The 25082-nt window shown below is 42.3% G+C and overlaps 1 protein-coding gene across 7 annotated transcripts in view; it reads left to right on the plus strand.

Annotated features, from left to right (window-relative positions):
- LOC100702482 (C-myc promoter-binding protein) overlaps positions 1-25082 on the plus strand; it is a 108059-nt gene that overhangs the window by 35555 nt on the left and 47422 nt on the right. For 6 of the 7 annotated variants that reach the window (XR_003213268.1, XM_025897073.1, XM_019345240.2 and 3 more), the window contains exons 3-8: positions 2028-2274; positions 17716-17785; positions 20707-20876; positions 23960-24246; positions 24689-24755; positions 24987-25045. Coding sequence is in view for 6 of the 7 variants with exons in the window: in XM_025897073.1 (XP_025752858.1) it covers positions 2028-2274; positions 17716-17785; positions 20707-20876; positions 23960-24246; positions 24689-24755; positions 24987-25045 (900 nt within the window). In the remaining variant the exon portion in view is untranslated. Of the gene's footprint in view, positions 1-2027; positions 2275-17715; positions 17786-20706; positions 20877-23959; positions 24247-24688; positions 24756-24975; positions 25046-25082 lie in introns of those variants that run through there. The other variant, XM_025897134.1, reaches the window with a different exon arrangement.

The raw sequence follows: 25082 nt of genomic DNA on the forward strand, positions 1-25082 counted from the left end.
ATTATTTAAGACCTTGTATGTGAGGAGCAGGATTTTGAATTCAATTCTGGATTTAACAGGAAGCCAATGAAGGGAAGCCAAAACAGGAGAAATATGCTCTCTCTTTCTAGTCCCTGTCAGTACTCTTGCTGCAGCATTTTGGATTAGCTGAAGGCTTTTCAGCGAGTTTTTAGGACATCCTGATAATAGTGAATTACAGTAGTCCAGCCTGGAAGTAATAAATGCATGAACTAGTTTTTCAGCATCACTCTGAGACAGGATATTTCTAATTTTAGAGATGTTGCGCAAATGGAAGAAAGCAGTCTTACATATTTGTTTAATATGTGCGTTGAAGGACATGTCCTGGTCAAAAATGACTCCAAGGTTTCTCACAGTGTCTCACATATGTGTCTGCATAATGTAAGCTGTGTGTATATACATGTGTGAAGACTATCACAAATCTCAAAGTCAGTCAAAGGCAAATTCAGCTGATAAATACAAGTGAATAGGAGTTAAAATTCTGCTTAAAAAATAAGATTTTCAATTAAAAGCAGAAAAACCGAATACTGATTTGATATCTTTTCATCACCAAATGTGCATTTAAGTCAAAGTGTTCCAGCTGAAAGCAGAGTTCGCACATAAGAAGGAATCAGTGAATAGACAGGGCTGCATAGGAATAAACACTGGTGCTAAATTTGTGCTGCTTCTAAATACAGTGTCATCTACAGCAAAGCTCGTATACAAAAAGTTGGAATGTTTTTTTGTTTTGTTGTTTTTCTGTTTTTTGGGTTTTTTTCTTGCTTAGCTTCACCACAAGCAGAGCCAGTTGTCAGTTTGGCTACATTAGGATCTTGTGATGTCTGTTTATCTGAGCTGGCGTGTTACCGTTGCCTGATGTGAAAGCTAACTAGCAACACTGCTGCCAAGCTGACAGTCTTTGACCAGCAGCTGTAATTAATATGTGTTAGAAAGAAACTAAATTGCTTCCATGCTGATTACCTCCTGTGAGTGATGGAAGAGATTGAGAATCTGGAATGCTTTTTTTCCCCCCTCAGTTTTCCCTTTTCACTCATCTCTAAAGCCTTGGCTAACAGCAATTTAACACAATGTGATAGTACATTATGAACTGTGGAAAAAGGACACGTGTGCATACGTCAGGGAAAGTAAATTTATGTGTAAAAACTTTAGTAACAGGTAATGTTTATTGCAAATTCTATATTGTCTGTATTAATTGGGTCATATGCTGTTTCTACATGAGATCTACAGTGTCGTTTTTGATCTGTTTTGTATATCATTAGACAATACCAGGGGTGGGTGGGCTGCCTGGACACAAGTTTGTTACAAGTTTGTAAATGCGATAACTCCTGAAAGAGGCGAAGTAGGACCTTCAAATCGATACCATAGGCACATTTACTAAAAATCTTAGAGAGGTTGGAATCTCAGTGAGTCTTCAACTCAAGATCAAGGAGGGGTAGCACTGGTGGTCATCAGTATTTTTAGTCATTGTTGCAGTACTTCGTAATGTGATTTATAATCCTCCTCCTTGCATATACGGTGTAGTTGTACAGTGTTGGACAAACAACTGTGATATGTGACCCTTTTTTTGTCTGTTCTTTTAGAGAAATAGATGTTAGTAAACTAATGTCTCATTTGGACTGGAAAAGAATGTCTGCTCAACAAGACTGTGGCTTGCAAGAATTTCATTATGAAAATGGAGCCAGATAGTGTCCAGACTTTTTCCTCCTTTGCAACATGCATTATTGTGGCCAAAGTAATGGAGGTTAAAGGTGGTTCTGAGCTTGAATTTGCCACTTTGAATGCTTATAAATGTCTTGTTTTTCATGAATTCCATCAAATGCTGCTTTGGATAAGATAATACAGAGCAGACTAATCAATTTCATTGTGCCAGCCACTGAATTTTGCACTAGCGTAGGACTTGCTCCAGCTGAGTAGCCCAGCAATCAGTTGTGCATGGCAATCACACTAATAACTACACCCCGATGTGGCAGTTTATGTGGTTGACCACATTGCTGTGCTTCCTCCTGCAGTGTGCTGTATGAGTGGAAGGAGCGTCTAAAGCAGGGTTGCCACCTTATCCAAACCACACCTTCTGGTCGCCCAGCCAACATCAGTGGTAATTCCTCCCAACGCATCTACATCACCTACCGCCGGGCTCCCGAGAGCCAGCCGCACGCCGCCTTGGCTGTCACAGACGTCTGCATCATCATCCCGAGCAAAGGGGAGACCCCACCACACACCTTCTGCAAGGTGGAGAAGAATCTCAACAGCAGCATGGTAAGGGAGAAACTGGTGCATAGAGGAATACATCACTGATTTCTTTAGTTCTTTAGAGTAAAGAAGCCAGTTGGTTAAAGCAACAGGATTATCCAGCGCACTCATTACAGGCCATTTATTTTTATATGAAGGAAATCTTCTTGAGTTGTAGCATCTTTCATTTTTGTGCTAAAGACACAAATACTAAAGTTGCACACAAATAAACAACACACACTCAAATCCACAGACCTGAACTTTTGAGAAGGAAGATTAGTTCTAAAGACCTAACAGAATAAATGACATCAGCATAAAGAGGGTAAGATACATAAAGTGTAAACTGGAAGCAAACATAAGTTAAAAGTATAAACTGAATGGGAATGAACCATTTTAGTCTAAATATGCTAATTGATGGTATTGTTGGATTTTTAAAAACAGGAAAATTAGATGATAAGTGCAGGTCGAGAGCAACTGGGTAAACCCAAAAATGTCATATTCTTCAAAACAGAATAACTTTTTTAACTTTTTTAAAAAAAAACAACAAAACAGTTCTTAAAAACTGAATGTGGATTTTTTTTCCCTTTCTGAAGGTACTCTATGACATTTTGAATTCAGCAGATGATTGCTCGTGCTGTCGGGCCGTCACCTGAAATGCTAAGACATTTAGTCATAAGTCTTGAATCCTCAGCTTCACTCCGCTGTCTCATTTTAAGTCTCTTAAAGCTTTGGTGTGAAAATTGTCAGCAATACAAGATGGTTCTGAGCTTTTTTTCTCATACTTTATTGTGATAAAAAAATTTTTTAAGTCATTCTCTTCAAGTCAAACTTCTGTGTTTTTTTTTTCTTATTGTGCTGACACATGTTGTGGAGTGAAAGCCAAACAAAAAAACATACGTAGCCTCATCTGTTTATTGTTTTTTTTCTAGTTAAATGTGTGTTTAAGTAGTTGGAAGAGAAATCTCTGCCTTCATTAAATTAAATGTACTTGGCTAGTACATTTAATTATGGAGAACCATCATAAAATGCCTGATGAAGGTTTTTTTCAATGCTGTGTGTGCGTGTGTATTCTTAATATAGTTTTTTTTTTTTCATATAGTGAAGTCCCTTGAGCTAGATGTTGTCTGCTTCTGCATTTCAGTTTCTCCACACCCAGTATTTGTGCTCTGTTCACTTTCTTGTCATATTCTTTTTATGTTGTTCTGCTTCTCTCTCTCACCCACCAATCCAACCACACACTCGCACACACACACACAAACACACTAGATTACTGTAAAAGTTGTTGCAGTGTCAGCGAGGTCTACATTTGGCATTTCTTAGAATAGGCAATCCCCTTCAAGGTGCTGTATGTGGCTGCATGTGTCCTGAAATTTCCTAGTTCATTAATCTATAGACTTTTAGTGCCTGAAGCAGAATGTGATGTCCTGTTAAATTTTTTTATTAAACTTTGGAAGCATCCTTAGTTTTAGTTGCCAGAAGTAGAGGTAGGAAGTAATAAAGTACAAAAAGTTTGGTGCTGTACCTAAATAAGATTCTTACATAGAATTTTCAGGTATCTGTAATTTACTTGAGCATTTTTTTCTGACAGTGTTTGTACTTATATTCCCTCACTTTTAAACACAAATATCTCTTCTTTCTACTCCTTAGTTTTCAAAAAGCCTTCCTACCTTAGGTTCAAGACATTTTGTGTGTGTGGGTATTATTTCCAATCACTAATCACCGAACCAATTTTTGCCTAAATGGAGGGAATAAAAACCTTAGAAGACAATCCTATTGGTGTATTATGGTACTTGTCACACAGGTAGAGATGAACCAATAAACATATAATTTATGCGTCATTTGTTGTACTATACTATATGTTAAAAGTAATTTTATTGTTATGTCTGGTTTTATTACTATGTGCATATTAGTATTGTACAGCACTTTGGTCTACCAGGTGTGTTTTTAAAGTGCTATATAAATAAATGATGATGATGATGATGAAGGGAAAAATCTGGAAACACACCTTTGGTGCAGATGTCTGCAAGTTGTAGTCACTGTACTTTACCATCTAGCTAATGCTACAGGAGTGAGCACAAAAGAAGTAACATTTTTTTGAGTGGCAGATAATTTCAAATGCATCTTAACTAAAAGCTCAACAAGTATCAGCAGGTATCTATGTAGGGTGGGTGACATGAACTCATGTAATATCTGCTTATATTTTGTTGAACTCAGTTGGATAAATCCACAAAGACTAGCAGCATAGTGCAGCTGATCACAACCTGGACATAAAATCTGCTTGTGCTCAAATTATTGTGAGTTACTTCTAAGTTATTCTTTTCCACACACTCCACCACTACAACCAGTTTAAGGGTTTCCCCACCTGCTTCCCTCATCCCTCACTGTACACCTTATTCTGTTTAGATCTGGAGGCAAAGTCACCCAGAGCTTTTTTAAATTCCAATTTTCTCTGCTTTTGTACTGCATGAAAGATGTTAAAGCTAAGCACATTCATTAGAATTAGAGTGGAAAGTGGAAATACAGTTTGCATTCACATTTACCAATATTTTTTTTTAAATATTACTATTTTAATATGACATGAAGTTCAGTCTATTTTACATAAAAATCGATGGCAGAAATGTCGTTCAAAGAGCTACTTTTTACTCTTATACTTTGAGTACTAGAGCTGTACTTTCATTACATTATTTACTAGAATTTCAAATCAGTACTTTAACTTTTACCAGAGTATTTTAACACAAGTGTTTATACTTCTACTTATGTTATGTGTCTACTATGTGTCAGAATCCAGCTTTTTCTCACAGGGACAAATTCTCATGTTTGTGTATATGATGCATCATTGCCTCTCTTCACATGCTAATGGTTTCACAAGAGTCTGGCTTGACTTTTATAATCACATTTATTTATTTTATATTTATATTTATTTAGAAAGTATAGACATGTAATGTATTTGGTCTTGGAAATTTATTGGAGTATAAATGATACCAAATACCCAAAAGTACCAAAAATTTGCATTGCACTTAAATAAATGTACAATGTGTTTTCTATTTAATTCCTTTAGGATTTACCCAAGAATGACCTTAGTTAAAGAAAAACGAATAGTTATGTCTATAACTTATGTTCCCTGAAGGAGAGGAACGAGGTACAACACATAAGTATGGGATATCACGCCCTCATGTCTCCTGGCTGAAGAAACCTTTATTTACGCCTTTAAGGCAGATGACGTGTGATGACACGCGCATGGCCCCGCCTGCACATATAGGCGCTGTCATCACAGTCATCCCTCAGTTCGATAGCCGCTCTTCACCGAGCCAAACTGCTCAGTGGGGCCACCTTGTGTTGTACCTCGTTCCTCTCCTTCAGGGAACAGAAGTTATAGACATAACTATTCGTTCCCTTTCAGTTGATTCACTCGGTACAACACATAAGTATGGGACATATATACATGCCCCGCAGAGCAGCCACCGAACCGGAATTGGACCACCACCACCTTAGTGAGCGGTAGACCCATCAGAAAGGATAGTATGAGCCACCAAAGGGGCTAAAACGTCCAAACGATAAAACCGCACAAAAGTGTGCGGTGATCCCCAACTAGCTGCCGCACAAATATCAGCTACTGGCACCCCTTTGAAAAGAGCCCATGAGGTTGCCATCCCCCTGGTGGAATGAGCTCTCACCCTCTGGGGCAAAGCAAGACCTTTGGTGCCGTATGCCAGTGAGATAGCTTCTATAATCCAGCGGGACAGCCTCTGTTTAGACAGAACTCTACCTCTATTTGGATTAGAGAAGCAGACAAACAGCTGGTCACATAAATGCACATTCTGAGTGCGCTCACTGTAGGTGCGTAGCACACGCACTGGACAAAGATAATGCATCCTCCTCTGCTCCTCAGATGCAAAAGGAGGGGAGCAAAAGCTCAGCAACTCAAACTCCATTGAGCTATAAGATGTATGCATGATCTTGGGAAAATAGGCAGCATTTGGACGCAATACGACCTTGTGGCCATCAGGAGAGAACTGTGTGCAGGAGTGATGCACAGACAGCGCATGAAGGTCACCCACTCGCTTTGCTGAAGCCAAAGCGAGAAGTAATGCAGTCTTATATGAAAGAAATTTCATATCCACAGACTCAATGGGTTCAAACGGGGGGCTACAAAGGGCCTCCAGCACCAAAGACAAGTCCCAAGCAGGGACACTGGACTTAAGCACGGGTCTCAGCCGGCGAACCCCTTTCAGAAAACGTATGGCACCTGGTGTCACCCCGTCAAAGCCAATATGACAAGCAGATTTAGCTGCTAAATAAACCTTAATTGTCGAAAATGAAAGGTCCTTATCCAGCAGCTCCTGCAGGAGTGTCAAAACATCCACAATAGAGCACTGAAATGGCAGAGTGTGGCAGTCCTGGCACCATTGCTCGAAGGCTCGCCATTTGTAAGCGTACAAGCCTCTAGTAGATGAGGCCCTAGCGCTCTTAATTGTCGCTATCACACTAGGTGGCAAACCCTTAGCAATCAAGTTTGACCTCTCAGCAGGTAAGCATGAAGGCGCCACAGATCCGGGCGCACATGAACCACTTCTCCTCCTGCTTGAGAGAGGAGGTCCCTGCGGAGAGGAAGCTGCCAAGGACTCGCTGCTAGCAGGCTGATTATCTCTGCATACCACGACCTTGTGGGTCACCAAGGGGCCACTAGAATCAGAGAGAGGGACTGCCGACGCACTCTCTCAAGAACTGGAGATATCATTTCCGCTGGGGGAAATGCATACAGGAGCACGTCTGGCCATTGGTGCGCTAGTGCGTCCATGTCCAAGGGTTCATCGTGGTCGATTATGGAGAAGAACATTGGGCAGTGAGTATTTACCCTGGAAGAAAAAAAGATCTATTTGGACCTTGCCAAATAGATCCCAAATCTGAGCCACTATTAAAGGGTGTAACCTCCATTCTCTCATCAGAGGACCCCCCCTGGAGAGAATGTCCGGTCCCAGGTTCAGGTGGCCCGGGACATGGGTGGCTCTTAGAGACAGAAAATGAACACTGCACCATAACAGCAGAGAGCGAGACAGCTTCAACAGGGGAAGAGAGCGTGTTCCTCCCTGCCTGTTTATGTAAGACACCACTGTTGAATTGTCCGTCCTGTCTAAGACATGCTGGCCCTCCAGGACTGGACGGAAATGTTTTAGAGCTAAGAAACTGCTAACAGCTCTAAGTGGTTGATGTGCAGCTCGCGCTGGGCTGCAGACCAGATCCCTCTCATTGATGCACCCTCGCACAGCGCTCCCCAACCTCTTAGGGAAGCATCTGTGGACACCACCTTGCGAAACAACACCCTCCCAATCCGAGAACCCTGATGCAGTAGCCCGGGCTCCCTCCAAGGACGGAGAGCTAGCATGCAAGACACGGTTACCGTCAGCCTCCTCCGGAGGTGACGCGATGCACACAGGCGGTGAGAGAGAGTCCAGCGTTGAAACGCTCTCATTTTAACAGTCCAAGTGGCACTACGGCGATCATAGATTCCATTATGCCCAACAAACGTAATATCGTCTGGAAGCGCAGTCTGCGTCCCAGCTGAAACTGAGCGAGGCAGCAATGAAACATGGCCACTCTGTGCTCCGACAAACGTGCATGGCTGGAAAGCGAGCATATTTCCAAACTGAGGAAAGAAATCTGCTGACTCGGGATTAGCGAGCTCTTTTGAAAGTTCACAGAGAACCCCAGTGTCTGAATGTGTGACAGAACCAGTGATAGCTGTGTCTCCACCTGTTCTCTGGAGCAAGCTACGAGAGCCCAGTCGTCTAGGTAGGCTAAGATGTGGATGCCTCTCTCTCTGAGGGGTGCTAGCGCTGCTTCGGCACATTTCGCACAGGTGCAAGGAGCGAGCGACAGACTGAACGGCAGCACCAGGTATTCGTAGGCTACGCCCTTGAATGCAAACCTCAGAAACTGCCTGTGTTTCGGGTATAGAGCCACATGAAAATAAGCATCTGTTAGATCGATTGTTGCAAACCAGTCTCCCTGGCCAACTGCATTCAAGAGCTGTCTGAGTGTTAGCATCTTGAACATGTACGTTCGTAGATACATGTTCAAGACTCGCAGGTCGAGGATGGGACGAAGCCCTCCCCCTTTTTTCGGAACAACAAAATAACGGCTGTACCAACCTTTGTCTGTCTCCGAAGTGGGGGCCACTTGAATTGCTCTTTTCTGCAATAGCGCCTTTATTTCCTCTCTGAGTATCATAGCCTCCGTGCCAACAGTTGTGTTTATGACTCTCCGGAAACGAGGCGGCTTGACCCGGAACTGCAACTGGTAACCAATGGCAACGGTTTGCAGCACCCACGGAGAGGGGGCGCAAGTGTGCCACTGAGGGAAGTGAGCAGCTGACCTGCAGCACCGTAGGTGGTGCATTGTCGCCCCCCAGTGTGTCTGCAGGGGAATGCATCACCTGCCTGACCTGGCTCATTCTGCCTGCAGGGTGAGCATTTGTGATTGTTTGAGAATAAACAACACTCTTTATTGACTGTAATATTAGAACATGTACATTCATGCATCTTGTTGGAGGCACCTTTCCTGGGGCACAACAATGAAAAACAGCGGGAAAACTTGATGTGGTCACCTGAACATTTAACACACCTGAACAGGGAGTTACAACCTGAGGCATTTTGTGTGCAGGGGGTTTGTGCTTGGGAGACAGTGTTAGGAAAGTGCAGCGCCTTCTGGGGCTGACAACCTGAACAGAACTTAAGCGGCACCTCTTGGGCGGCAACAGAGGGGTAAAAGCAGCGTCTCCCTGCCGCTGGACACCTTCTCCACTTGAAATCACAGCTAGGAGGGCTGAGGCTTCTTCCTCCTGGGCGTTGGGTCCCGCCGGGGGCCCGAGGGTGGGCCGACTGGCGTGGAGCTCGGGCTGGAGGATGTGCTCCCGCTGGTGGCACACCCACTGCAGCAGTGGGCGCTGGTCTCCTGCCAGTCGGCAGAGGAGCGGCGGGCCTGTGAGAACTAGCTGCGGGCTTGGGCTTCGCCTGACGTCTGGGGATGATGTCGCGCAGAGTTTGCTTCTTCCTCAGATCGAATCTAGCCTGAATGGCTTCAAGTGAATGTCCGATTAACCCAGCCGCACACACTGGTGCGTCCAGATATACAGCTCTGTCCCTATCTGGGACGTCAGAGAGGGTCAGCCACAAGTTACTCTGCGCCACCACTGTCGAAGCCATCCCTCTGCCCAGGTAGAGCGCTGCACAGCGGGATGCACGGAGGATGTAATCTGTGGCGACTCTGACCTCATTAAGAAGAGGTGCCAGTGGGCTGTCATCAGGAACCAGCGATCCGAGCTCCGCCAGGCACATCGCCTGGTACATCTGGAGCATGGTGACGGAGCTCATGGCGCGAGCAGTGCCGGCCTGAGCACGATAAATCTTCTACAGCTGCGAAGCAGAGAATCTGCAGTGCTTGGACGGCAGAGTTGCGGGGCTGCCGACACCATGGTTATGGGACGAGGCCAGATAAGCAGCCAGAGACAGCTCCATAGGGGGTGGGTTAGCTAAGCCAGCCTCCTCGGCACCGTCCAATTCCATGTACTGTCTATAGCCAGGCACAGTGACGCGGGTAGACAGAGGTTTGTCCCATGATGCTGTTAGCTCGCAGACAAAGTGTGGGAACATGGGAAGGCAGTTTTTGGCCGCTGCGGGCTCCGGTGGGAGGAAAAAACCTGCGAACCGCGATGGCTTCTGAGGTGGCGGAGGAGCGGGCCAGTCCACCTGCAGCTTCTCAGCAGCACAGCGAAACAGGGAGGAAAGAGAGGTGTCATTGTGGCCGACCGGCGCTGCAGCAGCGGCACATTGGGCCGACAATGAGCTCTCCTGCTCATCCTCCGACAAACCATGGATGTCCAGGCCGACGTCCAGCACGTCATTGTCTTCCTGGGGAGTGCTGGCGGGCTTCAACCCAGGCTTAAAGCCTGTCAGCGCTCCTGCATGGTTCCGGCTCGTCATCGGCTAACCCATCAACATACTCCATGTGGTCAGCCCAGCTAATTGCGGAGACATCGACCAGATAATCCTCATCTTCGGATTCGGATGAAGCCGGGGCTCCAGCCGAGCGTCCCAGCACTTTTTCCACAAACATCACCCGTCTTTCCAGCGTCGAGCGCCGGAGCTGGCGACAAAATGCACAGGCTTCGGGCTCCGTCAACACTCTCCTAGCGTGGACGATCCCCATGCAGACATGGCAGGCATCGTGCTGGTCGCTGTCGCATCCCTGACGACAGGGGCAAACAGAAGTTTTCTGCTTTGCTCGATTCGGTTTGGAGTCCATTCCAAAATGCAAAGCAAAATGCTGCACAGGAAAACTCGAAATTAGTGCTCCGCGGGCAGCCTACGACCAACTGCGCAGTGGAGGCTAACACCAACAGGGGCAGTTAAACTAAGTTCAAGTTGGCAGACGACTGAGCTAACTAGCAGCAGCTAGCTAGCCCAACTCAGCAGAGGTGTTCTCAGTGAGGTGAAGAGTGTAATGACAGCGCCTATATGTGCAGGCGGGGCTGTGCATGTGTCATCACACGTCATCTGCCTTAAAGGCGTGAATAAAGGTTTCTTCAGCCAGGACACGCGAGGGCGTGATATCCCATACTTATGTGTTGTACCGAATTAATCGACTGAAAGGGAACAATGAATGATGATATTCTTTACTTATGGTACGTAGTACTTAGAGCACGACGGATTTATCGGCAGGCAGATATTATCAGCTGCTATTAGCAATATGCTGATTCAGCATCAATATCTATAATGGCCTATAAATGTAATATAAAAAAGCTATTGATGAGATAGGAGAAACACCCTTCAACAATCTTATGAGTGTTGATGTTGCATAATTTGTCCACCAGAGGGCACACTGCAATTTCCCCCATGTTTAAACACCCTGCAGTTATTATTTAAACGTGGCTTCAATTAATATATATGTAACTACACATAAAAAGTTATAGTTTGTGTCCAAAAGAAAAAAGAATTTTGGCCTATCTTTGTTAGCCTCTACTAGTCTTTTTCTTACCACTTATTTTACACACAGTTCTACACACAGCATTGTTCCAAATGACACTTGTATGGGAAACCGAGTCAGAGTGAGATATTACTGTCTTTGGTGTTCTGGTGATGGTGATGGAGCACAATATCTAACACAGTGTCACACAAGTGGAAAATCTCCCGTAAGTGTTGTGATAAAGACCAGTGATGTGATCACTCAGAACAAATTTCCAAACCTCTAAGGCAGAGGTGTGAAATAGCCAGCCTGCTGGACAGAACTAGCCCCTGGATGGTTTTGGAGAGTCTGAATATTTCACAGAATGAGGGCCTAATGGATTTTCTTTTAGCTGTATTTTTGCACCAGGAAGTATTGTGTTGCAAGTCATTAGTGTCCTACTAAGCTGTTAATGTAATCAAAGCCAGAGATGTGTCCATTGAGGACTCTGAATTAGATAATGATTCAGAGACATTACCCATGTCCTACCATACCACACTGAAGTTAGATTTTTAACCATCCAACTTTGTAGACTGTGTGGAAGTGGAAGAACATAGATGTGTTGAAATTGCACTTAGTTCTTTCGAGGCATAGCGACTCATCTTATATAGGTTTTTTTAGGTGCAGTGGTTTTATTGGCGTGTGTGGCGCTGTCACTTGGTGTTCACTCGCTTTGTGGTAGAGTATCACTTCCTCTTCCTGCTCAAACACAGTGGTGTTTCTGAGTAGCTTTTCTGCTTAGCAATTTAATTTAAATCTTTTGATACATCCCTTTTTCATAGTATAATCTTAACGTGCTTCATCTGAATCACCCTTTCTGTGTGCTCACTACCTAATTTATAGCCAAAGTATTCACTCACTGTCTCTTTACTGTTTCGCTAGCTTAGCTTAGCTCGTAGCCGACTCGTTAGCACCATGGCTACTTCACCTGTCCCTCCTGCACTTTCCTGCTCATTGTGTCAGATGTTTAGTTACTCCTCGGCCTCCTGTAGCAGTAATGATACCTGTAACAAATGTAGCATATTTGCAGCTCTGGAGGCCAGGATTACTGAATTGGAGACTCGGCTTCGCACCCTTCATTCACCCGTAGCTAGCCAGGCCCCTGTAGCTGGTGCAGCCAAAGATAGCGCAGGCCCCGCTAGCTGTTCCCCGGCAGACCCCAAGCAGCTGGGGAAAGAGGGCGGCTGGGTGACGGTGAGGAGGAAGCATAGTCTTAAACAGAAGCCCCAGGTACACCACCAACCTGTTCATGTGTCTAACCATTTTTCCCCACTCGGTGACACACCCGTCGGGGGTCAAACTCTGGTAATTGGTGATTCTGTTCTCAGACATGTGAAGCTAGAGACACCGGCAACCATAGTCAATTGTCTTCCAGGGGCCAGAGCAGGCGACATTGAAGGAAATTTAAAACTGCTGGCTAAGGGTAAACGTAAATACAGTAAGATCATAATTCACGTCAGCAGTAATGACACCCGGTTACGCCAATCGGAGGTCACTAAAATCAATATTGAATCGGTGTGTAACTTTGCCAAAACAATGTCGGACTCTGTAGTTTTCTCTGGTCCCCTCCCCAATCAGACCAGGAGTGACATGTTTAGCCGCATGTTCTCCTTAAATTGCTGGCTGTCTGAGTGGTGTCCCAGAAACGATGTGGGCTTCATAGATAATTGGCAAACCTTCTGGAGGAAACCTGGTCTTGTTAGGAGAGACGGCGTCCATCCCACTTTGGATGGAGCAGCTCTCATTTCTAGAAATATGGACCAATTTATTAAACCCCCCAAAATATGACTATCCAGAGTTGGGACCAGGAAGCAGAGTTGCAGTCTTACACGCCACTCTGCAGCTTCTCTCCTCCTGCTACCCCCCCAAAAACCCATCTCCATTGAGACTGTGTCAGCTCCCAAAAAGACAAAAAACAAACTAAAAACCAGCAATAAACAACTTAAACATAAAAAATCACAAAGAAAGAACAATACAGTATCCACATCTGAACCAAAGAGTAAAACAGTGAAATGTGGATTATTAAATATTAGGTCTCTCTCCTCCAAGTCTCTGTTAGTACATGACTTAATAATTGATCAACAAATCGATTTACTCTGCCTTACAGAAACCTGGTTGCAGCAGGATGAGTATGTTAGTTTAAATGAATCAACACCCCGGAGTCATTCTAACTACCAGAAATCTCGAAGCACAGGCCGAGGGGGCGGTGTGGCAGCAATTTTTCACACCAGTCTATTAATTAACGAAAGACCAAGACAGACTTTTAATTCATTTGAAAGCCTGATGCTTAGCCTTGTCCAACCCAGCTGTAAAACTCAGAAACCAGTCTTACTTGTTATTATCTATCGTCCACCTGGGCCTTACACAGAGTTTCTCTCTGATTTCTCAGACTTTTTATCTGATTTAGTGCTCAGCTCAGATAAAATAATTATTGTGGGTGATTTTAACATCCATGTAGATGCTAAAAATGACAGCCTCAACATCGCATTTAATCTGTTATTAGACTCAATTGGCTTCTCTCAAAATGTAAAAGAACCCACCCACCACTTTAATCACACTCTAGATCTTGTTTTAACATATGGCATAGAAACTGAACATTTAACAGTGTTTCCTGAAAACCCTCTCCTGTCTGATCATTTCCTGATAACATTCACATTTACAATAATTGATTACACAGCAGTGGAGAGTAGACTTTATCAAAGTAGATGTCTTTCTGAAAGTGCTGTAACTAAGTTTAAGAATATAATCCACCCACTGTTATCATCTTCAATGCCCTGTACCAACATAGAGCAGAGCAGCTACCTGAATGCTACTCCAACAGAGGTCGTTTATCTTGTTAATAATTTTACCTCCTCACTACGTACGACTCTGGATACTGTAGCTCCTGTGAAAACTAAGGTCTCAAATCAGAAGTACCTGACTCCGTGGTATAATTCTCAAACACGTAGCCTAAAGCAGATAACTCGTAAGCTGGAGAGGAAATGGCGTGTCACAAATTTAGAGGATCATCATTTAGCCTGGAGAAATAGTTTGCTGCTTTATATGAAAGCCCTCCGCAAAGCCAGAACATCTTACTATTCGTCACTGATTGAAGAAAATAAGAACAACCCCAGGTTTCTCTTCAGCACTGTAGCCAGGCTGACAAAAAGTCAGAGCTCTACTGAGCCAACAATCCCTTTAACGTTAACTAGTAATGACTTCATGAACTTCTTCACAAATAAAATTTTTATCATTAGAGAAAAAATTACCAATAATCATACCACAGATGTAATATTATCTACAGCTACTTTTAGTGCCATTGATGTTAAGTTAGACTCCTTTTCTCCAATTGATCTTTCTGAGTTAACTTCAATAATTAATTCCTCCAAACCATCAACGTGTCTTTTAGACCCCATTCCTACAAAACTGCTCAAAGAAGTCCTGCCATTAATTAATTCTTCAATCTTAAATATGATCAACCTATCTCTAATAATCGGCTATGTACCACAGGCCTTCAAGGTGGCTGTAGTTAAACCGTTACTTAAAAAGCCATCTCTAGACCCAACTGTCTTAGCTAATTATAGGCCAATCTCCAACCTTCCTTTCATATCAAAAATCCTTGAAAGAGTAGTTGTCAAACAGCTAACAGATCATCTGCAGAGGAATGGCTTATTTGAAGAGTTTCAGTCAGGTTTCAGAGCTCATCACAGCACAGAAACAGCTTTAGTGAAGGTTACAAATGATCTTCTTATGGCCTCTGACAGTGGACTCATCTCTGTGCTTGTCCTGCTAGACCTTAGTGCTGCGTTTGATACTCTTGATCATAATATCCTATTAGAGCGATTAGAACATGCTGTAGGTATTACAGGTACTGTGCTGTAGTGGTTTGTATCATATCTATCTAATAGACTCCAATTTGTTCAAGTAAATGGAGAGTCCTCTTCACACACTAAGGTCAGTTATGGTGTTCCACAGGATTCAGTGCTAGGACCAATTCTATTTACATTATACATGCTTCCCCTAGGCAGCATCATTAGAAGACATAGCATAAATTTTTACTGCTATGCAGATGACACGCAGCTCTATCTATCCATGAAGCCAGGTAACACACACCAATTAGTTAAACTGCAGGAATGTCTTAAAGACATAGAGACCTGGATGGCCACTAACTTTCTGCTCCTTAATTCAGATAAAACTGAGGTTATTGTACTTGGCCCTGAAAATCTTAGAAATATGGTATCTAACCAGATTCTTACTCTGGACGGCATTACCTTGGCCTCCAGTAATGCTGTGAGGAACCTTGGAGTCATTTTTGACCAGGACATGTCCTTCAATGCACATATTAAACAAATATGTAAGACTGCTTTCTTCCATTTGCGCAACATCTCTAAAATTAGAAATATCCTGTCTCAGATCTCCAAAATCTGAGACTCATCCAAGTGACTTCTTCAGTCTCAGAGACTGAAGAAGTCACTTGGATGAGTGACGAAACGTTTCTCCCACAAAACGCTACGTCCAGATGAACAGATTCAACTTTTGGAGATTTACTTTCCTGGATGATTGAGAATGCATCAAGACATCCTGTCTCAGAGTGACGCTGAAAAACTAGTTCATGCATTTGTTACTTCCAGGCTACTGTAATTCTTTATTATCAGGATGTCCTAAAAACTCGCTGAAAAGCCTTCAGCTGATCCAAAATGCTGCAGCAAGGGTACTGACAGGAAAGAGAGAGCATATTTCTCCTGTTTTGGCTTCCCTTCATTGGCTTCCTGTTAAATCCAGAATTGAATTCAAAATCCTGCTCCTCACATACAAGGTCTTAAATAATCAGGCCCCATCTTATCTTAATGACCTTGTAGTGCCATATCACCCTATTAGAGCACTTCACTCTCGCTCTGCAGGCCTACTTGCTGTCCCTAGAGTATTTAAAAGTTAAATGGGAGGGAGAGCCTTCAGTTTTCAGGCCCCTCTTCTGTGGAACCAGCTTCCAGTTTGGATTCGGGAGACAGACACTATCTCTACTTTCAAGATTAGGCTTAAAACTTTCCTTTTTGCTAAAGCATATAGTTAGGGCTGGACCAGGTGACTCTGAATCCTCCCTTAGTTATGCTGCAATAGACGTAGGCTGCCGGGGATTCCCATGATGCATTGAGTTTTTCCTTTCCAGTCACCTTTCTCACTCACTATGTGTTAATAGACCTCTCTGCATCGAGTCATATCTGTTATTAATCTCTGTCTCTCTTCCACAGCATGTCTTTCATCCTGTTTTCCTTCTTTCACCCCAACCGGTCGCAGCAGATGGCCACCCCTCCCTGAGCCTGGTTCTGCCGGAGGTTTCTTCCTGTTAAAAGGGAGTTTTTCCTTCCCACTGTCGCCAAAGTGCTTGCTCATAGGGGGTCATAGGATTGTTGGGTTTTTCTCTGTATTTATTATTGTGCTATCTACTGTACAATATAAAGCGCCTTGAGGCGACTTCTGTTGTGATTTGGCGCTATATAAATAAAATTGAATTGAATTGAATTGAATTGAAATTGAATTGAATTATTGGTGTGCCCCCCTGGAGTTCAGATAGCAACGTTTATAGCCCATAAATTAAAGGCACGCAAATGGAACTTGGACCATACAAGCGAAATGCCCCCTACAGAGTAACAGAACACCCAGATCCCCTAAATGTAAGGGTCAGCAGTTTATGATGTTCTTTATTCAGATTTTGCTTAGGCTTTCTCTTCCCCACCTCTAATCTGGACACAAGCTGTTGCAAGCAAAAGTCATTTTGAAGGTTTCAGCAAAGTAAGACCATTTATTTTAGGAAATAAATAGAAATCTATGCAAATAAATCTAAAAATTCCTTTAGTTATTACACGTGACTTAATATATGGAGATCTATGACTATGATTTTTATGCATGTGTGGATTGGATGGGTCGTTACCAACATCTCGTGAGAACTTCATGTCAGTAGCACCTTTAGAAATATATTTACTTTGAAAATTGGTGTCGTATTCAATACTTAGTTTATCTGCTGTATCTTCTCCTGACTAAAGCAGTAACTCTCCAAAAGTAAAGACTCTAAAGGGTCAAAACATTGCTGGTGGAGACATTACAGTATGTCTCCTCTGAAAATGTTCGTAGTATTATCAGTGCACTAATCACAACAGGGTCCTCTCTCAGGAATGCTGCAGCCACGGTTGGCTGCCACTTCTGCCGTTTAGGTCCATCATTTAATCTTGTTTACATTTAATAAACATGATGGGAGTAAGTTTGACTTTATGGCTATCCACGTACAGAGAACAGATCCTGGGCTGATACTGAGCTGCACAATAAAAACACTTAAATGGTGCTTGTTGTTAGTTAGTTGAAAGAATTGCAGTTCTGAAAAGGATTAAGTGGAATGCGGGCCCAGATGAGATTTTGATGCATTTTGATCCTTATTGGACCTAAGATGACCCACAGAGGATAACAGTATAACTTGTTTTCTGCTCTTGTTTTCAGTGGGGATCCTCAGTCTACCTGTGTTACAAGAAGTCTGTGGCCAAAACCAACACAATAGCGTACAAAGCAGGTAAGCCTTTTTAATCCGATAACTGTCAGTGCACACAGATCCAAATACTGATGTGAACCTCTAAGAGATCAAATGGTATGTTGTCTGTAGGTAGCTTTCTCTTCTGCCAAATTATTTGCATTGTGGGTGAGAAAAATGTGACTAGTCAGAGTGCATTTTGCAATGCATTTAGAAAGTTACCCACTCTCTTATATATGAATAATAAATAGTCGAAGTCCTAACTGTTTATTGCATATCGGTTGTTTCTATTTTCGCTCTAACTGTGTGTTGTTGTAGTGATGTCAAGACAAGCGTCTTCTGCAGAGTGCACTGGCTGCAGGAGGGCACTCTGCTACAGCAATGCTTGCAATTAGGCTTGTTTAAACATGTTGATGCCTCAGAATTGAAGTGAAGTGATAAGCCTCTGCATGCCAACATTATTCCCTGCTAGGGAGTTAGTGGTTAGCATATATTTACATGTAAGGTTGTGATTATGCCACATTAAATACTGTGTCTTCCCCGTTTCAAAAACACTGACATAAGATTTTCTGATAACACTATTGGCTCAGAGTGGCTGGGTTTGGCTCAGTTTCAGACTGGCTGGCTGACGTTTTGTTGTGTTGCGAATATGCAGCAGACTGTGAAGCGATATTATCTAATGCTTTGGATGAGTCAGCTCACAGAAATGATGCTTATTTTCAACATTTCAAGCCAGGAAGGAAATCCACCAAGCAACAAGCTTCAGGTTTAATCCAGATGTGAGCAAAGATAAGTTTGTTCTGCAGTGGATGTTTGGTTTTCATGTAGAAATGACAAGTGAAGCAGCACTTTTAGCTGTGGAGCAGAACATTAGTCAGAGTGTCTAATATAGTAGGGTATTTAGCACGGGGAACTGCTAAGGCCCTCCTCCTTTTAGTGTGTTTAGTGTTAAAGTTTCATGATCTAATATATATATTAGACTAACAGAAAAAATGATTGCCTGTATAGTTCTGTGAAACTTTACAGCGTAACTGAGCTTATTAACCATTTTCAGGAAATTATTTGGCTCTTGCGGCACATTTGCTGTTTATTTCAGCATTCTCATCAGCCTCAGCTAAAGGAAAAATTTTAAAATTTTATTTGTTGTAAGAGACTAAAAATGGAGCTGAAACTGAAGAAACTTTGTGTTTATTAGCTTGACACAAACACTTTCCAAAAAAATAAAGTTTAGGTTCTAAAACTAAACATCTAAAAACATAGTTGTTTGGACTTTTTTTTCTAAAATTCAGTGAAAGGAAAAAAGTGAATAAAACCACCAGATTCATACACAACCCCAAGTGTGAAAATGCTTTTCTGTGGCTTTATGAAGTGATTTAGAAGTACTGATTAGCATACTTTGTACCTTTCTTCTAAGCTAGTTGTTTCAGTCTTCCAATCAAACTCTTGGTAAGAAAGTGAAAGATGCATAAAGGTGTATCTCAACAAATATAGAGTTCTTCTACTAAAATGTTGTTGAACTCATCAGTGCAGCTGATAACTGCAGAGCTGAAGGAGATTGAAATATTATCTATTATCACACTGGCTGGCGAGTGCCAGGCAGCCAATGATGTTAGGGGAAAAGGTGTGCCCCCTCCCCAGCTTTGGTCATTAGCACATTGCTGCCCAGGGACTTGCTAACTAACAAGATCATCACCAAGCTGTAGTGAGACTTAGAAAAGTACACCGCAAACCAGAAATGGAAGCGATTTGCCTTCTAACTAAAAGTTTATCTTTACCACTGCAACCATTATGTTTCTAAAGATACAACTTTTTACTTTCAACTTTACCTTCACCAGTTTGTGTCGTACTCGTCACAGTTTCACAACTGTTTAGTAAGTAGTTGGCAAGTGTTTGCAGTTTCACTTACTTGAACTAGCAGAGGTAAGGCCCAATAGTCACCAACTGGTCAAAGTGTCCACACCCCTAATAAGGCATAACTTTAAGTTGTAATAGAATTTGAATAAGTTATAAAAGCTTTTGTTCCTCATACAGTTGTAACAAAGGGGGAAATTGGCTATAGAGGTGAAACATTGTCACCTGGCTGGCTTCAAGTGGTTGTTTTGGGCACTGCAGGAACTTCTGCTTTGGCTTGGTTTTTCAGTACTGAAGATTGCTGCTTGGTATCTGCTTTTTATCAATTCTAATTGTATTTGGAATAGAACAGAACTTTAGTCCCCTCAGGGAAATTATGGTTCCAGCAGCACAACACCAGATCACCTTAAATACAAATTTTAAAAAAAATACCAAGCAGGTACATTTAATTATAAATAGAATATTAAGTATAAAATTAAAAATAATATATCAGCAGCAAGTGGCAAAGTGAAATGATGTCTCTGGGGTTTGTGGATGTCTTTAATGTTGTAATGATTCATTTACAGTGATTAAAAACTACGCTTCATGGTTTGAGTTGCAGATCAGTTGTGGGGTAGTTTGGTTTTTCCCTTTATTTCCTTTAGAAATAAAGGAAATAATTAGCGTATTAGAGTATATTAGAGTATTTTTTTTTTTTTTACGGGTAAACTGTGTCCAAAGCTCTTTGTGTAACCGCTTAGTTCATATCATCCTTTATCAAGCTGGATGCAGCTCAGAGTTAAGTAAGTGCCAAAGTAAAATCAGTACTTCATTGTTCTTCATTTGTGTCCACTGACAGTGACTAATTGTCTGAATATGTGATTATGTAGGACTGTTTGCTTATTACAAAGCCAGGCGTTTCTAGTGACACGTTGCCTCGATAAAGTTGTACATTATCTTTGTTATTATAGTACATTGCACTTGTTTACTTTTAAGCTTATTAGAAAGGCAATTTTGCATCCACATTAGCTTGTAATTGTTATTCATAGTGGGCTGTTGCCCTCAGCTGCTCTCTAAATTGAGTTCTCAGTTGTTTGTTTGGGTTTTTTTGTTTCTTTTTTTCCTTCTGTTAGGTTTATTCAGCAGATATCCAGAGGAGGACTATGAGTCATTCCCTCTGCCAGAGTCTGTTCCTCTCTTCTGCCTTCCCATGGGGGCCACAATTGAGTGCTGGCCAGCTAACACCAAATACTCCCTCCCTGTTTTTTCCACCTTTGTCCTCACTGGAGCCTCTGGAGAGAAGGTGAGATGAATTAATGAATATTTGGCCACACTACTTTATTTCTCACTCATCCAGGTGACTAACAAGCTTCTCTGGCAACAGCATTGGATCTGAGAGCCTCCCACTGACTGTTAGACCTCATCAACAGACTTCAACTGCCATCTGTACAGCTGACACGACCACAGAGTCATGCACTGTAGTAGGGCACGAGAAAACCACATTGTGCTGCATGCCAGAAGTAAAAATAGGTCAGGCATGTTGCCAAAACCTTATAAACTCATATGTAGTGCTTTGTATTTTAAGGCAGGAACTTTGAATTAAAATACAACAATAAAACAACTCTTCCCCCCCCCAAAAAAGTCTACCAGCTCACTAGAAGAGTAAATGCCTGAACACTACCGTAAGGACAAGGTTGTTCCTTTTGTAGTCTTTTTATGGAGCTATTTTTTTTGCTTCCCAGGGCACAACAATGCAGACTCTGTTTCTCTTAATGAGCCGCTCTCTCACACATATGCACATCACACCAGTAACACGATATGTTTAGTATCCCAGTCATGCATTTTCCCATATAAATCATATCACACTTTCAGAGGCATTATTAACTTCAATTCCAGTTATATAAAGGCTAAAATATAGTGTTGTGCAGTGTAAACATTGTTCACGTGCGTGATATAAACTTATTTTGATCCACCAATATGTACAGTTTGACATGTTGAGGAGTTAGTAAAATGTCCAAATACTTAGGACACTTCAAAAAGAGGGACAGTTTTAATTTCCAAGATAGACCTTAGTAATCAAGAAATCAATAGACTTGTGTGATGATCAGAGTTGTCAGATTTCAAAATGGGCTGCAGCAGTCTTATATTGGAGAGTATTCCCCATAGATGAGGTTACAAGGGCTAAGAAATAGAGACAGACATGCTGATATCTACACCTACAGCCAAGTTACAATCACCAGTTATCCTAAAACCTGCATGTTTTTGGACTGTGGAGGCCAAAGGAAACTCATTTTTCTCAACAAGCCATCTTTTTATGGTTGCCCAACTTTGCTTTTTTCTATCTTGAATTCTTTATTAAAGAAGAAAGGGTAAATTTATGCAAACAAACCCGGCAGAGGTTCACTGACACATCAGCAGAGGAGCACAATTCCAGTTTCAAACAGACACACAGGCACATCCTTGGTTTCCAAATCTGAACACAAGCTCTGGCCTGCTGTGCTGATCTCTGGGTTTGGAAAGGCGTCCAGTTGTGGTTAGTGTCATATTGACACATATTAGTGAATTATGTGGTAAAACAATCACGATTGAAAACAAATAACATCCAAAGGGTTTGCTTTGTTTGCTCTGCTGAACAAGGTCAGTTAGGGGTCAGCAGCAGCTGGCAGTGCCAAACCCTTCTTGGTCTGCTGCTGCTGAGTCAAGTTTCTGTGTGTGTGTGTGTGTTTGGAAGGTTGGTGAGGACAGTGTGTTTGCTGCCTTGTCATTTACTAGCCAAGGTCAGAGGAAGACCCAGCTGGACTCTGGCAGTCTGCAGACTCCATTGATAACTGAGCAATCACGCCTAAGTTAAATATTCTGTATTTATTGCCATAACCACAGTCTCTGCTACTTTTTTTTGTAACTTTATCATCAGTTAAAAGGTGTCAAACCTCCAGTTTTATTTCTAGTTGGCTTCCTGTTTCTGGATGAAACCATAAACTTTGTGGTGGAAGAAGGAAATTCATTCATAGACATTCATAGAATGGAAACACAGTGCTTTTTAATAAAAAAGGCTTCATTTTTGACCACAGTGTGTACATAGAAGCAAACACACCCACTCAATGGCAAACAAAGACCTGAGTTCCTTTCAGAGGAAAATGTGAAAAATGGACCCAAACAAGCAGCACAGCAGATAAGCTCGTTAGCTTTGATCTGTATATGAAGTGGGAAGGTCTCATATTTCCAAGAAGCAGAGGAGGTTTATAAAGCTCAGCTAACTGCTGTTTGATTGGACCACTGTTGGCATTTCGATGATCAGTAGAAGTTAAACAGCTACACACAGACTGTTTCTGTGCCTGCTGATGCTTCAGAGGACTACACAGAACCTGCCCACTCTTTTGTATTATTAATGTAATTAGTTCAGGTCAGGTGTGTGTGTGGTGTGCTTTACCTCTGTCACAGTTACAACCATGTTAGACCCTGAGAGTTGGAAAGTTTCTGGACAGCAAGGACATTTTAGATTGTCGTTGCGTCCTGAAAAGGCTGTAGAATCTGGTGGGCAGGAGCCAGCATTCATTCATTTTGGTACTGGATGTCCTAAAAAGAAAATAAACTGCGGAAAATCCATTACAGTCAACATTATGCTAAGAAACCTCGAGGCAAAGCACTGCAATAGGTCTTTACCGCTGCTTAACTCAATTCCCATGCTGTATGTTTCATCAGTGACCTGTGCGGTGTTGCCTCAGACAACTCACAGGATGCACAAGATGTGGGCTAATTTAATTGTTGATATTACCATTCAAGTGGGTTTTTTTTATTATTATTATGTTAGTAAAATTTTTAATGTAAGAACATTTTAATTCCATTATCTCACATGCTGAAAATGATATTGCCCACCCCTGGGCTAAGCTGGTATGCCAGTGTGCTGAGAATCAACTTTTTGGGGTTATGCCAGTATGTCTGTGTGTGTGAGTGAGAGAGAAGGAGATACTAAAGAAAATGATTGGCTTATTGGAACTAATTAGCTGATTAGCATAAAATGGTTGGGAACTATTTTGATAGGTTGATGGGTTTTAGTTGATTTTCATTTGCAACATTTGCAATGAGCACTGACTGAATTGTGTAAATGAAATCTTTGAGTTTAGGCTGTCAGATAGATAAAGCAAGTAATTTTAAGATGTGAAGTTGGGCATGTAAAATTGCAAATGGCATGATTTTTTTTCTTTTAGTTTATTAACCAGTCACAGAAACACTGGCAGATCAGTTATTATTTACAAAAATCTTTTTTTTGCATCCTTTTCAAAAGCAAATCTAAACTGTGTCCAACTGTGGCAGTATCACATCACAGAGCTATATAAGTATTTAGACTGTTTCTGGTTTCCTGTGTTTTTATTTCTCCTCTACCAGGTTTACGGTGCTGCCATTCAGTTCTATGAGCCCTACCCACAGGAGTGCCTGACTGATCAGCAGGTCTCCCAGCTGGGTCTCCAGAACCCTGACCCACACAAACCCTCTCCCTCCAGCTCTATGGCCGCTGGCACCAGCAGCACCGCAAACGGCAGCCCGTGCTCGGTCTACACCAACAAGTGTATCTGCCTGCTCTCTCACTGGCCCTTCTTCGACGCTTTCCGCAAGTTCCTCACATTCCTCTATCGCTACTCCATCTCAGGCCCTCATGCCCTGCCCATTGAGAAGTGAGTCCTCTGTGTTTTCTCTCTTCATTTAAAAATTGTATGCTCTGGTTGCTTAACATGTAATTATTTAGTGTTCTAGCAACTACGATGTTTGGGTTGTGGAAATATAACTCTTTTCTTTGGCAGTGTGCTACATGGTGTCACGCTGAGATATGTCATTAGTTTAGTTTTCATTGTATCTGAACCTGGACCTATTTTTCCTGATGTTAGATTTGAAAAAGAGAAAATTTAATTTTTTCTCACATGGAGGAAGAAAAAAGGGAACAGAAATTGTGTTTGGTCAGATACATACTTGTAATTCTGCTGGTAAGGTAATGTGTAACAGAAGTGTCATGCTTTGTGTATTTCACTCCTGCTCATTACTGGTTGAACAGATGGATTATTCTGCTGCCCACTCCTGGCATATTTGGCCTTATGTTCTACTCATTTTTCTTCATTCCAGGCACATCTCCCACTTCATGCACAAAGTTCCCTTCCCTTCCTCTCAGAGGCCTCGCATCCTTGTGCAGGTATGTTTTAACTGCAAGAGTGAAATGGTTCTTTGTGATGCTTATTGCATTTAATGCAGGCTAGAATGTTTAACCTGCATCTTGCTGAAGAATGAGTTCATTTCTGAAGGTGTTAGTTCACCCGCAGGGGTGCACCACTTTTGGTCCTTCATTATGGATGAACATTTAAATGATTCAGTGCAGACTTTTTTTGGTGGGTTGGTTTTATCTCATTTTCCAGCTTTTCTTTAGCTTTCCCCTCATGATAGCCTGATGCTGAGCCAGCCGGTCTCTTCTCCGTTACCGCTCAGGTAAGAGCAGCTGCGCTCAACGTTTCTTTGTGCTAAA

Source organism: Oreochromis niloticus, linkage group LG1 (genome assembly GCF_001858045.2).
Source record: "Oreochromis niloticus isolate F11D_XX linkage group LG1, O_niloticus_UMD_NMBU, whole genome shotgun sequence".
In the NCBI taxonomy this organism is placed as follows: domain Eukaryota; kingdom Metazoa; phylum Chordata; class Actinopteri; order Cichliformes; family Cichlidae; genus Oreochromis; species Oreochromis niloticus.